This window comes from Haliotis rufescens, unplaced genomic scaffold, assembly GCF_023055435.1.
Source record: "Haliotis rufescens isolate VD_foot unplaced genomic scaffold, xgHalRufe1.0.p SCAF_2, whole genome shotgun sequence".
Lineage (NCBI taxonomy): Eukaryota > Metazoa > Mollusca > Gastropoda > Lepetellida > Haliotidae > Haliotis > Haliotis rufescens.
Window position 1 is genome coordinate 5,233,771 of NW_025963890.1, and position 19,016 is coordinate 5,252,786.

Sequence of the window (19,016 nt, forward strand, 5' to 3'; positions counted from 1 at the left end):
AACAAGTGACTCCCATCATGCATTGCAACCGACGCCATCTTGCTGGAGTAGAACAACAAACTTTGTCAACGTAGTAATAATTGTTGTTTTTAGCACATCTGGATTAACAAATAATCCTTTTGGTAAGATAATTACGTGTGCAGTTGAATTTATTTCTATTAATGAGAAAAAAATTGTAGAAACCTTATTTATGACAGAGTAGAATCTATTGTTCGCTCGTTTTCGAGATGAAGAGTCAACTTCAAAAGCAGAAACACTCTAAAGTTACAGTCGATAACGAAGCAACACCTCCCAGTGTTTGGTTTGTTCATGCACACGTCAAAGTTGCACTCGCATGTAGAAAATGTTGTCACTGCTTTTGCAGTTAATATTTTTATAACATAGTCTGCATTGCGTGTAAAAGGGGCTGACATTTGAATCGGTTTTACAAATCTTGCATCGGTTTTCAAAATTGCTGCAACCATTTTTAAGTTGATCTAGTAATAACAGTCATATTTGAGGGCATTGGTTTGTTTTTGTCTTGTGAAGCCAATATATGAATATCTCTGGAGTCCTATTGTTACATTCTTGCAACATATGGTGCAGAAATTTGTGTTACATATGTCATCTGTTAAGTTTCACATACAATGTAGTCCTAGGTACTAGTACCTCTGGTACTTTTATGAATACAATAATGGGTAATGTGGCAGTATATGTATTTTCACGATGCATGAAACCGTGTAATGTGTGGCAAGTACACATATGTAGTTTACCTTTATCCACTGCAGTCCTGACTTCAGATCTGTTAACATGGTTGATATTGCCACATTTGTGTGCGTTTCTGTACTCTGATTTTCGTGATGGTGTTATCATATGATACATTTATGTACTGCACTTATTTAGACATCTCTGCTCAAACAAAGTTTATTTGTCCCCTGACCAGTGGATCCATATCATACAGCGTATAAGTATTTTTACATCCACGTCACATATATGGTAGCCATTCCCTGCTGGGTGAACAGGGGCACATTTGAATCAAGAGACTTGCCCTGGGTGACACCATATGTTTTGACAACATATTCATGTTTCCAGGGTCCAAAATAACTGCCTGCTCATGGCTGGTAACTTTTCTGTTGTGCTGTTTGAAATTTTTCACCACCTGCCCTACTGTCTGGCAGATAATTTTAAAACTACTTACGTTTTCACTTTCGGTTTTATTATAACATAACTCCTTGTAGATTCTCACGCAATTGTTTGCATTATTTCAACTGAATCAAGACAAGATTTGTCTCTTATTTTTCTGTGATTTGTCAATATTTTTAATGTCTGAATGTGGGCAGGTAACTTTGAAGATGGGCAGCCAATGCTTATGAGTCACCTGCCCGACTGTCTTGTTGGGACGAACACCAATGTCATTTAGAAAGTGGTCAAACGTAACAAATGTTATATTTGGGATAACACTTACTGAGTAAAGTACAGATTCTCATACTTTTTAGGGTTGAGTCCCGTCCGAGATTTGAACCCACACTGCCAGTGTGAGGCACCTGTCTTGTTGGGTTTTAAAATTATTTCCAAAACTGCATGTTTCTGCCAATCTGGTCATCTACCAACGATTGAGTGGTTTTTTTTTGACTGCACAGGGTGAAAGTACTGTGCAATGGGGATAGTGACACTGCAATAAAGACCTGTAAACATGGTTGGTCCATAGGCTGAATAACAACCTGGTCACTAGCGGGATATGATCTCAGTTACTTGAGGTACATTCCTGTAGAACCTGTGCCGACAACAATCCCAACAGTTTTACTTTGACTATCATGGCTATATCAAGAAGAAACAATTGAACATGGACTGCAGTCTTTGTACCAATTTTTTGTTGCATGTACAACCCAAGCAAGTTAGGATTAAACTTAGCGCTCACCAAAACTCTATGTATGCCCTGATACTGTCTGCTCAATTGGTTTTATGTTTCTAACATGCTAATGATCTAGCATCATGCAATATTAGATTAAGTATTTAAGATGTTCAGCCACGAAATATCAACATTAGCAATAGTATTGAATGGGCGTGCATTTGTTATGTTTTATTTTTATTATTTATTACATTGTCGTGGGACGATCACTGATGCATCGTTGGAGCTTTATTAACTTTTACACCAAACACTAATCACTGCTAATTAGTAGTGAAAACATAAATATTTTCATCCATTGCACAATATTTGACACTGCCAACTGTAAATCGTCAGTGTGCGAGATATTTGGCCATCCTGTCTATGAAAAAGATGTCTTATGCACCACAGATACGAGCACATGAAATGTGTGATATGCATCGGATCGTGAGCAAGGTATTGTGATGCATATTGGATCACATAGTTGGTGTATTGTCCCAGCCCCATTAATATACAAATGTAACATGGCATTATACATGCTGTGATGTCTCTTTATTTTCTACAGACCAAACATCAAATGGTGACAAGAACATAAAGTGACAGCCCCGCCATTTACTTGGCCATTAAAAGTTATCCAAACAAGAGAATCTCCAGTGAAAAATGGATCCTGATTATGAGAAGAGACTTCTGAGACAACAAAATGGACAGTTATCGCCATTCTCATCAGTAAGTTAATATTTCATCTGTTAGTGGTAACCATATTAACAGAAATGTTTTAGATGTTTAGGATATGATCGTGATAATGATAGCCGACTGTAAACACCTACCTGAGCTATTTTCATGTCTAGCAAAATTGTCACCATTGTCCACAGAATTGTCAAATTCTAAATTTCTAATTTGCTCACCGTCATGACCATTGTTAGGAGGTGATTTCCTAATTGGAATGCAGAGGTTAACCTAGAAATTGGTTCACACAGAACTAAATTGTAAAACAGGAAACACACAGGATCAACATGATCAAGGAATTATCAACATTTGGAAGTTGGCAGGAATATGATATTCTTCTGTAGATAACCTCGAACTCTCAAGCGTACTGTTTGTTTTCAACGTCTAGAGGTGGTAACTCTAATCACACTTCCTGTCAGCATTTTACGAGCATTTCAGTCATTTGTTGCCCCTGACAATTACTATCAATAAACTTACAACAATCTCTACTGCCATTGGCCATGTAGCACCATGCTCACAATCTATTTTTTGTTTTTACTTTTCAGCCTGTTAGCACAAGCCCAGTAGCATCCCCTTCCAAAGAGAAGTATGGAGACCGCTTCATCCCAAGTCGTGCTGGTGCAAGCTGGCACATCAACTTCAATGTTCTGCCGGTGAATATTTAAGATTTCAATCCCAGTGGTGTATCATCCCAAGAGTCTTTGTGATATTCTTGTTGTCATTTGACTACCAGTACACTTGGTGATACCTTTGGAAGATCTCATGCTTAATCACCTGGAATTTCATACATTGATCATGACAACAATCATTCATAAACCATTTCAGGAAAACACAGTTCAGTCCCCTAGCCAAACAAGAAAAGGAAAAGAAACAAGTACAGAAACAAGTAAAGATGGTCTAGCATATTCATGTCTGTTAAAGAATGAACTTCTCTCTGCAGGCATTGATGACTTGAAGGTTAGTTTCTAATTTTCCCAATTGCACAATTTATTTACCTTTCTTGTTTAACAGATGTGTTTATGATGTCATTTGTTAATGATAAATAGAGAAACCATTCTCTTGTTTACTAAAGCAGGTTTTTGTTTACATTTTGTTACTTTCTACTTGTTCTAACTGCTACACTTAACCATTTACAAGAACACATTTTAGTATGTATATGACTGGCCATAATTGTGATATATATTGCAGCTAGTTTTCATTTCTTTTCTTTTATAATTTTATTTAGGATCAACAAACTGATGAGAGAAGAATATTAGCTCCAAAAGAAAGCAAAAATCTCTTTCGGGTAAGATTGCTATTGTATGTGTTCATTTCAAAGAAATAAGTAAGTTTCCTATCCAATTCCTGTGATAGCATTTAAGAAGATGATATATAGTTTTTATCCTGCCAAAAACTTGGAACTTGCTTGCTGTAAGCATGCATGTCCTGTTACAGTGAGATTAAATTTACTAGCTACAAGACATTCGAAAGTTAATTCCTGTATTGCAAGTGGCTGTTTACCGTATAGTACACAGTATCTCTCCAAGTGTCTTTGTGATGATTACATGTAGGTGTTGATTGTTTACAGTACCATGTTCCACGACGAGGTGGAGACTCGTGTGACTCTTCACCTTACTCTCTCTCACCTGTTGGAAGTAAAAGTCAAAAGCTTCTTCGTTCTCCTCGCAAGGTATGTCTGTTTGATGGTGAAAAGTGACAAGTTTTTTCCATGGTTTAAAATAATGACATCAGTCTGTGCAAACATTTGCATCTAGGCAGGTTCTTGACTATATTGATATACTCTGAAGGTATTAGTGGTATCCAATGCTTTGAATTTTCTGCGTAATTGTGGACAAGAAAAATTCCATTCACTCTCCAATTCAGTACTGTTTACAGGGTACATCATGTCTTCTGATTTGCTTGTTCAGAGTCTTGAACCAAAACATTCCAATTTTTTACAGGCTGTACGGAAGATATCCAAAATTCCCTTCAAAGTGCTAGATGCCCCCGAGCTTCAGGACGACTTCTACTTGAACCTAGTTGATTGGTCATCTCAGAACGTCCTCAGTGTTGGGCTGGGGACGTCAGTGTATCTCTGGAGTGCATGTACCAGTCAGGTTTGTCTAACATATAGATGTAGCTTTGAACAACAATGGAGTCTGCCTCACTACAGCCTGCACGTTTCTCACTGCTAGACCTGCAAAATATCTATTAGTATTACACCCTTCTGGCACATACTTTGTGATGAATTTTAATGTCTTACATTCCATGTTCTACTCCTTCATTACAGAAACTAGGTTCAGTTGTGCTTTCCAACATGCCCAAAATAAGCCTGTAACATAATTTGGAGATGATTTTAGTGGGCTAAAGGTTGGGTGTAGGCAGCAGACTTCACTGTCGTGTACAAGTGATTAGGTCAGTCATTATCAAGATAGAATCAGTCAGTGATGAGTGTGAAGAACTTAAAGGTACATACCTAGCCTTGTATTATTGACTTTGGGTGAACCGTTTTCAAATATCCCCATTCCTAATTTTGCATTGTGTAATTATGAATCTTAAGATATTTAGAATCTTTGTGGTTTCATCGAGTTCATGCTGTGTTAATGTAGTCATTTTGATGATCATTGTATTCATCCCGTTTAATGTTAGAATAACACCTAACAATTCCAAATCAACACCACTAACAAGACTACCAACACAATTATTGCCCGTTAAATATATCTCCCAGTGTTTTTGTTAAAATCCAGAGTTCATCGGATCATCCAGTAATGTACAAGCAGGTATGTACCATTTGGTTTCAAACTTTGGAATGGTTTGGGATTGCAGAATCCATTGACCAGACTGAAAGTGTCCTCCTATTATGTGTATCTAGTCTCATGCATATGTGTTATGAGTATTGTTTTAGTTCAAAGGAATCCAGATTGTTTGAACATTGATGTAGGGTTACAAGTTGAAACTAATGTTCAGAATTTTGCTTCTCAGGTGACCAGATTGTGTGATCTGTCTCAAGATAACGACACTGTCACCTCCGTGTCCTGGTCTGAAAGAGTCAGTGTAAGTCATAGCACATGAGAAGATACTTGTATTGAAGAACCGATGTCATACTTAGGCCATCAATATTATGAGTGTTGGTGTCTTTAGTTGCCATATACAGTGTCTTATTAGGTTATAAAATCTTTTCACTATATGGCATCTTTATCACACATGTAATGTTAAAATGAAAACTTGACACTTACAACCGTTGACCTTTAAGGTCAAAGGGAGACTACTCTTCAAACCTTAGTAGCCAAACCTTATTGAACTAAAGCCACGAACATGATTTTTTAACAATAAAAAAGTGAGTGTCCTTGCACATCACAATTAATGATATAAAAACAGAAAACAGTCTCAACTGACAAGTTTCTATACCAGAATTTTCGTGTGAAATAAATGAGGTGGCTGTTGGAAAATCCAAGATGCTGTTACTGATGGTATAGGTCTCATATTAGGTCAGTAACAACCATCTTGGATTTCTACTGACATATACCGGCTCATATGGGGTTAGTAGTACTGCTCTCTGATTAGTCAATCTCACTTTGAGGCATTATAAAAAACATTGGCATGTAGTCCGTTAGAATCGTATCTCTTCAGTGAGAGTGCATATGATGAGTTTCAGTGAGCACAAGAGGGGTTCTTCACCAATCTACGGAAAGATCATGAAGATCACATTTGAATTAAGTAATAAATTGTGACATTTATGGTAGACTTGAAGAATGTTTAAATGAAATTATTTTGCCTTTGGCATTTTTATCTGAAATGGTAAGTATACTAAGTGTATGACATGACCGCCTCCATGGTTAAGTGGATAGAGAGTCTGCCCGGAACGTTGGCTTTTCAGTCCCCAACCACATCAGACACATGAAGATCCGGGGTAGAATAGGTCTTCAGCAACCCTTGCTTGCCGTAAAAGGCGACTATGCTTGACGTAAGAAGCGACTAACAGGATAGGGTGGTCAGGCTCGCTGACTTGATTGATGGATGTCATCAATCCTAATTGCATGGATCGATGCTCATGATATTAATCACTGGATTGCCTGGTCCAGACTCGATTATTTACAGACGGCTGCCATATAGCTGGAATATTGCTGAGTGCGGCGTTAAACAACACACCAACCAACCCAACCACATTATACCAGAACACATTACTTTTACCCTACCTGGCATTCGGCATTAAGGGGATAAGACAAGGTCGGCTTGGAATCTGTATACTCTGTCTGAATGGAGTATCTATGTTTGTAACACATGCACACAGACATCGCTATATACATGATTTAGTGCAATAATCATGGACACAGCATTAAAATCTATATCACCTCACCTATGGGTTGTTTAATATGGCCAGGGGCGGTCGGGTAGCCTAGTCGTTAAAGCGTTCGCTCGTCACGCCGAAGACGGGGGTTAGATTCCCGACATGGGTACAATGTGTGAAGCCCATTTCTGGTGTCCCCCCGCCGTGATATTGCTGGAATATTGCTAAAAGCGGCGTAAAACCATACTCACTCACTCACTCACTAATATGGCCAATTTCTGTTTTCTGTCCTTTCACATTTTGATACATGTAGTACCATATGGTTAATGTATCATAACACCCTGCAGGATACCTATGTCAGTCTCAACTGTTATCTTAATATATTCTTAGAATTACCAACACTATCAGGATACCTCTTTGGATACTTGGTAAATGCTTTTGTGTACCTCATTACCTACCTGAACTGACGTTAAGCTTGGTGTTACTGTCCTGCCTAAATGTGAAACAATATGGTCAGATAATCTGACCACTATTGCCAGGAGTATTCTTGTTCAAGATTGAGGTAGAAATATTGGTGTTTCCAGTAAAAGCAAACATAGAGTAATCAGAGAACTGGAAAGAGACTTGGATGATTTGGCAATCTATTTGTGTTGCACATGCTACATTGTTACTATTTTCTTTAACCTGTTAACTGACTTTCAATATGATGAGGTAAACATTGTTATTGAATGTTCTGCAGGGTAATCTAGTTGCTGTGGGTACACACAAGGGTTATGTACAGATCTGGGATGTGTCCGTCAACAAGAAAATCAACTCTCTAGAAGGACACAGTGCTAGAGTTGGTAAGTAGATGAATTGTCATAAAATAATGTGTATGAATACTTCAATCAATGGCACGTCTAATGCCAGAAAAAAGTTTATGAGTCATGTTGTGAAATTGTTTATTTTTTGTTACAGGAGCCCTAGCGTGGAATGGTGACATTCTCTCCTCCGGCAGTCGAGATCGTCTCATCCTACAGCGGGATATACGAACACCTAGTGTTGCCCCTGAACGTCGGCTTGGTGGACACAGGCAGGAGGTAGGGACCAGGCATCTAGCCCATATTTAGATGGAGGGAAGGGGTCAGTTTGGTTTGTGATGCCACCCCCACCCATGCTAATGAAATCACATTGACCTCCTCCGATTGAAATTTCATGCATATCAGTATTCATTGTAAAATAAGTTGTCACATCTTTGTGGGGTTTTTTTGTGAAGAAAGCAATCAGGTGTAGATTTATTTCCTTCACAAATATTTTTGTATTTATTATGATGAGGATTGTAAGCTGTTTTTCATTTTTTTCAGGTTTGTGGTTTGAAGTGGTCCCCAGATCACCAGCACTTAGCATCAGGTGGCAATGATAATAAACTGTTTGTGTGGAACATGACAAGTGTGAACCCAGTGCAAACATACACTGAACATTTAGCAGCAGTTAAGGCCATAGCATGGTCCCCTCATCAACATGGTCTGCTGGCCAGCGGTGGTGGAACAGCTGACCGATGTATTAGGTTCTGGAACACTCTCACTGGTCAACCTCTGCAGTGTGTAGACACAGGGTCACAAGTCTGTAATCTGGCATGGTCAAAACACTCCAATGAATTGGTAAGTTGGACATCATCTTGAAAGAAGGGGAATAACTCTGAACAGACTCTGCAATTTGTTACTGCGGTAACTGGAAGCATATTCTTGAAATAGGTTGTTTTTCATAACTGTAACATTGATTATGGTTATGGTAAAATTACAGTGGAGGTTTATTCATGTTTTCAAAGACATGAAACACCGTATCATGATCATGAAGAATGTTTTAAGAGTTAATACATATTATTCAGGATTCCAAACTAAGTGCCTTTGACTGGCAATTTGGATTCGTCAGTGAAATTAAAGTCACCACTACAAAGCCATAATATTAGTTATAACTAAGTATATGTAACATGAGCTGGCAAATTAGTAATTCCAATTTGGGAATTTTATAGACATTTTCTGCATACTTGGAGCCTGAATATTGGCCTCTGAGGTCTAGATAAATCCCTGGTTACATGTGTTATATTCTACCTACAGTTTCTATAGCTTGTGATCATTCATTTTCAGGTCAGCACTCATGGGTACTCACAAAACCAAATCCTAGTCTGGAAATATCCATCACTTGTGCAGATTGCCAAGCTGACGGGACATTCTTACAGGGTTCTATATCTGGTAAGTGTTCTGCTTATGCCATGTACAGCCTCTTTGATTGTATTCACAATGATGGATTAATGTTCTTAACTTACAGAGGCACAACTGTGTTGAGTATGATATTGACACATTTGAATGCTGAGCAGTGTCTTGTTCTTACCTTCAAGCTTAACATGCAGTGTTTTCCCTGGAGGCAAATTCCTGCATATTAACAATCTCACCCATGCTTGCCTTAAAAGACGACTGCTTGTCGTAAGAGGCGACTAATGGGATTGGGTGGTCAGCCTGGTTGATGCATGTCATCGTATCCCAATTGTTGGATCAATGCTCATGATGTTGATGACTGGATTGTCTGGGCCAGACTCGATTATTTACAGACCACTGTCATGTAGCTGGAATATTGCTGAGTCCTGCTTTAAACAACAAACAGATATATTAACAATCTAACATTTAAATTGCTCTTATACTCAAAGTACAGTTGCTTAACAATGCTTAGGGATACAAGCGTTAAGGGTTCCTGACTTACATATTAGAACTCCATTGCTCTGCAAGGAGAGTGTCCTTGAACTTGTTATATTATGTATCATTAAACTCAGCAGCTGTCGTCATGACTCCTACTTTGTCCGTTGATGTTTGATGTAGAAGATATTTTTGTTGGAAGTCTTTGTGACCATCAGGTTTTTAGGGCTTTGGATGTGCCTTATGTGCTTATGTTGAGCCTAAGGCGAGAGACCGCCTCCGTGGTCTTGTGGTAGAGCGTCCGCCCGGAGAGCGGAAGGTCCAGGGTTCGATCCCGGGCCGCGTCATACAAAAAGACGTTAAAAGATTGTACTTGTTGTTACCCTGTCTGGCGCTCGGCATTAAGGGGCTAAAACAAGGACTGGTCGGCTCAGAGTCAGTATACTGTCGCTATATAAGTGCAATAATCTTGGACGCGACGTTAAACCCAATTTCACCTCACCTCACCTAAGGCGAGACATTTTGAAATTGATGTTTAGAACCCAAAAATGAAAAGTTGAAATCAAATACAGTCTGAAAAGAAAAGACAGTAACCATGACAATAGATTTACCAAACAGAAAAACATTCTTCCCTCCTATCATGCTAGCATTCTTGACAATTCTGATCGTAATTAGGAAAAAAGAAAACTCAGGGCTTGTGTCATTGTGCCAGTTTAAATGTCTGTGGCTAGTAAGTCCATTGAAAGATGTATTGACATGTACATGTATCTAACTTTGTTACAGGCTATGTCTCCAGATGGGGAAGCTATTGTCACCGGGGCAGGGGATGAGACACTTCGCTTCTGGAATGTCTTTAGCAAAACTAGATCAACAAAGGTAAGCCGCTGTTCTGTTTTCCACATTTGAACACCATAAGGTTTCAGGACATCCCTTTAATAATAGGAAAATGTCAGTGAAACTAAAACATGTATAACATTTTGAGGTTGACTCCCCGCGGTGTTTGATACAAAATATTGATCTCATCTTTCAGCAGTTTGTGATCATAATTGATCTCTTGACTATTGCAATTTGATCTTTCTTCGCTAGTCACAATTACCAGAAAATGCCGGATAAGGCTGATTCATGTTTCAGGAAGTGAAGCATTTTGCATCAGATTTTCATTAAGTGTAATGTCGTATTAAACATCTGGAAATCATGATGTTTATAAAGATTCTCGGCTACCTATGACCATCTGTATGATTGTCTTACATTTTTTAACCTATGTTGGATCTCTTTGTTTGATAGAAATAATAAATATATCATTTTCTTCTTCAGGAATCCAAGTCTGTCCTGAACCTTTTCACGAGGATCCGATAAAGGGAGATAACCAATCCATTCCTCCTCTCCATGTCTGTAGCAGTAACTGCCATACCTACTTGAACGTGGGGCTCTGTGTTCAGAACAATTCTCACCAACATCATCATTTTACTGGGAGATACCAGAACCTTTTTCACAAGTCAAAATTTTCTGTTGTCACATTATCCTAGGTATGGCCAAACTGTAGATTTAAAAGTGTTCCATTACAATTATAAGAGGATCTTCTGGCATTAGGGCTTATGTTAGGGATCAAGGGGCCCGTTCCACAAAGCAATTGTAGTGTTATGGCCGTCTTAAGCCTGTGTTTAAGTATGGGAGTTACGATCGCCTTGGCGCCACGATCACTTAGTGGAATGGGGCCCTGGACTTGAATTTTAGGGCATTAACTTACCTGTGAACTTTTCCTAAGATCTTATGAGATATTGAATCAAAGTGAACACTTGTGTGTGTGTTATACCTGTTTCGACACTGGACTGTCAGCAGGTTCTTGTAACTGTGATGAAACAATGCTACCATTACAGAAGTGTATGCGCTGAGGAAGATGTATGTTTAATTTAAATGTCCAATTCCCTTTGTGTCATTCCCTTGTTTTCTTGTGTAGAATGGAACTCTAAATGAGACTGAAATGTTACCAATTATTTCTTTGAAATTTTAACAGCAGTAAAGCAGAAGTAATTATTTTATTTTGTTTTAATTGAGTTGAAAGGCTTATGCATGTCAGCCATTTATAGTTCCTAGAATGTTACAAAGAGGCATTATCATGCACCCTTTTAGATGCCATTTTATCTTGACTATTTATTTGAAGAAACAAATTTGTTATGATTGTTGTTTTATTTCTTACTATTTACCACCTTTCATTTAGCAGAAGCAACTATGTTGGACTGTTTGGTATGAAATGTGCTGATTTGTATTTATAACATTGCATGATTTACAGTAACGAGTACACACTGTCCATCCATGAAATCTTTTCAGTAGGAATGGTTTAATTGGGTGAAAACCCCTATAAAAATGTGCAATATAAAACAAAGGGTTGGAAGGACTCTTGTGTAGATAGAAATGTATTCAGTTGTATCCCACGCATTCACACACTTAGCATGACCAAAGGTTTGACTATCATTCAGTATTTCATTGTCCATTCATTCTTCATTAGTCAGGTATCTCCACATGATCAGCTATGCGTTGATAGTGTGTGATGAAGATGCTCCTGATCCTAGTGTTCTCATCACCAGGGATGTTTGTATTGTATGTGGCTCTGTGTTGAGCCTAGTATCTCCACAATTTCACAACAGTCTTATGGCATGAGCATGGATGATGTTGGATTATGTTAGTGAAGCTCGTATGACAGCAGGACAAAAGCATAGAACACTGACGTGGTAATCGATCAAGGAATGGTTTTATAACCGCCCACCGTGGATCGTGAGGGCGTGCATTCAGTTGTTGATTTTGAAAGTGTGAGGTAAATACTTGTAAGAAACGAAATAAATAAACATAAATATATAGATTTAGCTTTGTCTGTTATTAGTGTGAAGGCAGATGTACTGTTTACAAATAGGGGATGATCCTGGTTAGAATAGATCTTCAGCAACCCATGCTTGTAAGAGGCGACTGTGCCTGTCGTAAGAGATAATTAACAGATCGGGTGGTAAGGCTCGCTGACTTGGTTGATGCATGTCATCGTATCACAATTGTGTGGATCGATGTGCATGTCAAACACTGGATTGTCTGGTCCAGATTGGATACTTTCCAGACCGTAGTGATGTTGTTTGAATATTGCTGAGTGTGGCGTTAAACAACAAACAACTATTTACAAACTGAAAAAGTTGGAAGAATGATATTAGATGATAAATAGAATCTCACCCTATGATATTTGATATCGAATATATCAGCACTCTACAATGAAAGTTTAAAACTCGGCAAGTCTTGGATTTTTTTTAAGTTTTGGTGTCTCGTGTTGACATATTTTATATCAAAAGACTCGGGTGAGATACCATCAGATGTGCGTTAAGTGTAGCTTGATGTTAGGCTATATAAGATAATACAGAAACATATTTTCATTCTCTATTTGTCCCTGATAGTTCTCAATATAGTTTAACTTTATTTAATGAAGAATCCGAAAGGGGTCACGGGTGGCCCATTCATCTGTGCGCTGTGTAGAATTGCCTCCTATTGACCTGCAAGAAACACGATGGCGGGTTCTATTCCCGATTAGGTTTTTGTCAGCACCAACACGTGCTCGTGGGTTTTACCAAAGTTGTAAACCTCTCAGACATGCATCACCTCGGGCTCTCCTCCCATCAAGCTGACATGTTGTGATGTGACTGGTGTGCATGAACTTTTTATTGTATTGCAATTTTAGTGGGGAAGTGTTTTAACCATTGAAGCATAACACGTGTACGTTTAATTGTTTGATAGGCATCACTCAGAAGTTGACGGATGACAAGGTAGACAGAATTTATGGATAACAACTTTATTTACTGTAAAGGCGACGTTTCGGAAACGATTCTCATACCATTGTCAAGTTGGCCTGACCAGAGACCATATACCGACGGTCTCTGGTCGACAGAGGTATACGGATCTATACCGAAACGTCGCCTTTACAGTTGTTATCCATGCATTGTGTCTACTTTGTACGTGTATGTTGTGGGAATTACCTGATTTGAGTTTAGTGATAAGAATCGCTTCTAAGTAACGGTATGCCCATTTGCAATAGATATGCTGCAGGTTTGAGGAGAAATACGAACTACACCAAGCGAGCCATTAACGATGTTATTACAAACTCACGCCGTTGGCAGGAGATAATACGTTTAGTCTTAGATAACTTACTTGGCGGGCTCTTTATGTATGTTGTTCATGTTGACTGATGGAGGCTTCACGGCCGCAGGTAGGTTTCTCAACGCCGTTGGTGTGAACCAGCTCACCGCTGAGAAGGCTGTTTGTAAGCCTAATGGTTGAAGCGTTCGCTCGCCGCGGCGAAGGCCTGGGTTCGATTCCTACATGGGTAGCGCGTGAAGCCCTGGTGTTACCCGCTGTGATATTGCTGAAATGTTACTCAAAGCGACGTCAATCCATACTCAATCACTGCCGAGGAGCTTTTATGTCTCGTCCACGGCCAGGTTCCAGTACAAATCCATTAACCAGGATCTGTTTTGACTTCTCAAATGTCCTACAACTATTTTCCACAGGCACAGCTTTCCACTTCACGATCTTGTGAATGAGTAACGTTTCAGTTTATTTTCACTGATTAGTCTTCAAAGATAATACGCAAGCATATAGTATACAACTCTCCTTCCAACCATATATGTAGAACAAATCCAAGAACAATTTGGTAATAAGATGTTTATTAAAATATCGTAACCATCTTGATACGCACAGTCGCATATTTTGAATCAGATCGGTACCTTGCGACCGCATAACGAACTTATGAAAGTTATCATTGAATGAAGAAAACGTCATCGCCGTAAAGTGAGGAGGTGAATGTTTGCTTTCCCTCGTAGGGGGCCTGTAAACAATGGTGTCGGAGCCAAGCAGTCAAAAGATGACATCACGGTCAGAGATCCAAGCCGTTGGGGCACACGATAGTACGAAAAACTTGAGTTAAGAACTACAACTAGTGCTAAACCTGATATTTGCAGATCGAGCGACTACTATATTTCGGTAGTGTGTTTAGTACAAATATGTCTTCTTTACATTAAGCCTCAGACTGAAGCTAAGAACGATAGGTTCCCAACATCTTATGGTGTCAACTATGCTGACAAGCCTCAGTGTTTTAAACATTTATCGACTCGTGTTGATATACTAGTATGTGATATCAAAAGACACTTATTCATTTGAATTCTTCTATTTGTATTGATCTAATGAATTGGTTGAAGAAATACGATTTATAACAGACATCGCAAAAAGGACTTGGTTTCACGTCGCAACATTACATGAAAAGCGTCAACTTGATCAGTAACAGTTTCACGGTCATATACATGTATTTCACATCTCTGGGACCCGTGAAGATCCGGGGTAGAATAGGTCTTCAGCAACCCATGCTTGCCGTAAAAGGCGACTATGCTTGTCGTAAAAGGCGACTAATGGGATCGGGTGGTCAGGCTCGCTGACTTGGTTGATGCATGACATCGTATCGCAAATTGTGTGGATCGACGCTCATGATGTCAATCACTGGATTGTCTGGTTCAGACTCGATTATTTACAGACCGTTGACATATAGCTGGAATATTGCTGAGTGCGGCGTTAAACAACAAACAAACAAACAAACAAACACATCTCTGATTGTTCGAACAGTCCTGGGCATTAAAGGGATATCACCAAATGTTCAGAGAACTTGAAATATATAAGTAAAAAATTATTGTTACATATCCAATTATTGGTTAGTGTAGCTTTAAGACGAACCAGCTGGTTCAGCACGTACTCGCCTAGAAACAATATATAGCCGGGTAAAGGTAAGCTTTGCCACCTTAGTAGCCAGCTTCAAGGCGTAAAATCCTCTCCATGAACAACGTTTTCGATTGATCAGTAAACTAATTGACAATCGGCGTTAAAGGGATTTGACGACTTGCACTTTATGCATATATTACCGCAAAAAAATTGTGTTTCATAGTGCTGAAAATGTTATGATACTGAAAATAGCAACATAATATTTGGTCATTCGTCTGATCAGTGTTTTATTATAACAAATTCATTGACAAAACCTATACCTGGTAACAGGAGACAGAGAGACACGCCCTATCAGAGGGGTGGTGTGACAACTATATAAACTATGCCAATGTCGCATGTGACCAACAGTTGCGTTGATACAGGTGAGCCAGGTGCGGCGCATTGAAGACACCAGATGATTGAAACGGTCTGGAATACATGTATGTTGTAACCGCCTCCGTGGTCTAGTGGTAGAGCGTCCGCCCGGAGAGCGGAAGGTCCAGGGTTCGATCCCGGGCCGCGTCATACAAAAAGACGTTAAAAGATTGTACTTGTTGTTACCCTGTCTGGCACTCGGCATTAAGGGGCTAAAACAAGGACTGGTCGGCTCGGAGTCAGTATACTGTGTCTGAGTGGGGTATTCATGTTAAACTGCGGCATGGTATCTCAGTGAGCTAGCACTATAAATCGGGTTAGGGTTAGTCCGGACTAGTACAAGCAGCCACACACACAAATACACGTGCACGCACGTCGCTATACAAGTGCAATAATCTTGGACGCGACGTTAAACCCAATTTCACCTCACCTCACATGTATGTTGTTGACTCATAAACCTGAAGACCCATTCCTCGTCTTACTAAATTCCAAAGCTCCATAAATGTCCGTACAAAGAGAGATATATTGCTGGGTCCAGCAAATGTTCCACCAAATCCCCGTCGCAAGGATTTACCAAAATCCTTAATCCTGTCAAGGACGACTTTGTATATATTCACAGAAAGTATTTGAGACAAGTTGGATTAATACAACCTGCATTCTCAAAAAACTCAAAGGATTTGTTTGAATTTTTGCATACACAGATAAGAACCATTGTCAATTCTGTCAAAACATTTGATTTTACAACTTTGTACACCGCTATCCCACACAACAAACTTAAGGGGAAAGTTCATTCCTTGATTCATGGGGAATTTGTTACTGCACGTGGTGATCATAGAAATAGTTACATGTCTATATGCAGAGGTTCGGGGCAAATTTCGTCTGGAGTTTACTGAGAAAACAACCTGTAAAATGTTGCCTTCCTCATTGATAACATCCATGTAAAGTCGTGGGTAAGTCATTTAGGCAAGACCTTGCATCCTCATTGGGAACAATCATGCTCTCTTTCTTGCTGATCCGTTTCTCTGTGCATATGAATCGATATTTCTGCTGGGATTGGCAAAGTCAAAACAAGGCAATTCGGCAACGAAGTTTAACTTACGTTTCAGGTATATCGATAATCTGATATCGTGCAATAACCATCACAGACAATTCTCTTCCGCTGATTTATCCACCTGAACTTGAAATAAAGGAGACCAGTGAGACCACCCCGTCTGTTTCATATTTAGATACATGCATCAAGATTCAGAGTGACAAAATCTTTCACAGTCTCCTTCATGTTGAGCTATGTTCCAGCAGCTTTAGCCTTTGATGTCTACATTTCACAACTATTGAGGTACAATCGATAATGCTCTTTCCGCGAAGATTTCAAAGAGCGCCATACGACTCGTGCTCAAAAGTTGTTAAGGTTACAACATTCAAAACCTCAGTAAAGCTTTCAAAAGGTTTTATGGTAGACATGTCGAGGACATTTTCAAATTTGACGCATCGGTAATAAATATGATGTCCGATGCAAATCCCTATTTTGACATGTACCATATGTTGTTTTCAGGTGAATAATTGACTTGCCTTTGCATGTGTTTATGACGGGTGTCCCTGGTGGGGCGGGATATTTTGGCGAATACCTGTATCATCACTATTTGATAGTGATTCATAAACACGTGCTCGTGATATAGTCGGAATGGTAGTCTTTTCTGCTTTTAGCAGAGATTTCATATGAATATGGAAAGTGTTTAGTCGCTCTTATTCTAAAAGTCAACGTGACGTTTCGTCCCTGCATTTGGTAGAACATGATCTCCAACGATGTAGTCCCGGTCGCGTACGCCATTCAAATTGCCATTAACATCAATGAGTTGTGTTCTCCAATGAGTCGTGAGGCCACCCCATTCCATTACACGTCTTCCCCAAAGCTGACGATGATGAGTAGGTGGCATCGCCAAAACGTTCTTCTGGACGCCTGTAGATACTTGCACAACCATCAGTGATGAATCCTGAACAGTAAACTGTCCCAGTCTTGTCTTCTGAACCTTTGATGCTGTCTACACCAAGCAAGGTGTGCCCGATGATGACGAGGAAGCAAAATTGGGCGTATTGCCGGGTGTTGTGCTTCCTCAACCGGTTGCCTCCGGTTCTGCCACTAATTGGTCTCAATTCAGGAATTGTCCGAGCTGTTAATGTTGCAGTTTGGTATCGATTCCATAGATGCACCAACCGCATGTGGTTGTCTTCTTGACATGACGTCACACATGGACGACCGACCCGTGGCAAGTCAGATTGTTGCACTGCTGTGGATGACGTCTCCAAGGGGAGGAGGATACTGTGTTTCAATCAACATTAAAATGTCTGCCAACTTCGGTTTGCGCCATTCCTGTTTTGACGTTGATTTTCAGCAAGCCATGAGCACCTAGCTGAACAATCATCATGTGTTGTTCCATTTAAAGCCACGTGTGTGAGTATCATGATTCCAACAAACACGCAATTATCCAGGTTGTACGCCGTGCTTTAACATGCACGTGCAAATTGTGAATCACGACCTTAAAGTCGAGGAGATGTCTTCATAAGTATGTATTGAAAGATGCATTTTTTTATTTTTGAGAATAAATTTATTTTTATTGAACTTTATATGAAGCACAGTTAATATTTTCGTTAGTATATGTTGGTTGGTTTGTTGTTTAACGCAGCACTCTGCAATATTCCAGCTATATGACGGCGGTCTGTAAATAATCGAGTCTGGACCAGACAATCCAGTGATTAATATCATAGGCATCGACCCACGCAATCGGGATCGATGACGTGCATTAACCAGGTCAGCGAGCCTGACCACCTGGTCCCGTTAGTTGCCACTTACGACAAGCATAGTCGCCTTTTACGGCAAGCATGGTTTGCTGAAGACCTATTCTACCCCAGATCTTCACGGATCCGTTAGTATATATAGCTACATCGTTACAGATAATTACAGATACATACATAAACGTGAGAAACAGTTCATTGATGATAATGCATTACGTAAATCTACCTTTTGGTGATTGATATGTATGAACGGTGCTACATGTCAACACATCAATACATGTGCAAAGACTACGATAACCAAGTATGCCAACGCTCACACTTCGTTCCTGCTCAAGAAATATTGAGTTGCAGTCGACACTTCAAAATAATGATATTCGTCGTTATTTGCAAGCCCACATCGCAGTGGTTAGTGCCAGGGCTGGGACGAGTCCAAATTTACTACCCAGGTACCCGCCCACCCATTGCCCGACCCTACCCGGGTATCCACTGTAGGTCTCAGGAGATGTCTCAAAATGTCTGTTTGGGAACATTTTTAGAATAGCCCCGGCAAAAT

General features: G+C 39.6%; 1 protein-coding gene across 1 annotated transcript; it reads left to right on the forward strand.

Moving 5' to 3' along the window:
• Window positions 1–19: 19 nt before the first annotated feature.
• LOC124112784 (fizzy-related protein homolog) lies at window positions 20–12,383 on the forward strand. The gene is made up of 14 exons (XM_046472923.2): window positions 20–122; window positions 2,430–2,590; window positions 3,136–3,243; window positions 3,416–3,547; window positions 3,816–3,875; window positions 4,158–4,259; window positions 4,531–4,686; window positions 5,552–5,623; window positions 7,597–7,699; window positions 7,815–7,936; window positions 8,201–8,497; window positions 8,984–9,088; window positions 10,310–10,402; window positions 10,841–12,383. Exons 2-14 carry the CDS (start codon window positions 2,525–2,527, stop codon window positions 10,880–10,882), a joined length of 1,458 nt encoding a protein of 485 aa, XP_046328879.1. The 5' UTR covers window positions 20–122; window positions 2,430–2,524; the 3' UTR covers window positions 10,883–12,383.
• Window positions 12,384–19,016: the final 6,633 nt, after the last annotated feature.

Coding starts and splice junctions, on each gene's coding strand:
- LOC124112784 (XM_046472923.2), top strand. CDS start 2,525: ATGGATCCTGATTATGAGAAGAGACTTCTGAGACAACAAAATGGACAG. Junction 3,876..4,157: donor AAAGCAAAAATCTCTTTCGG/GTAAGATTGCTA, acceptor GATTGTTTACAG/TACCATGTTCCACGACGAGG. Junction 4,687..5,551: donor GGAGTGCATGTACCAGTCAG/GTTTGTCTAACA, acceptor TTTGCTTCTCAG/GTGACCAGATTGTGTGATCT.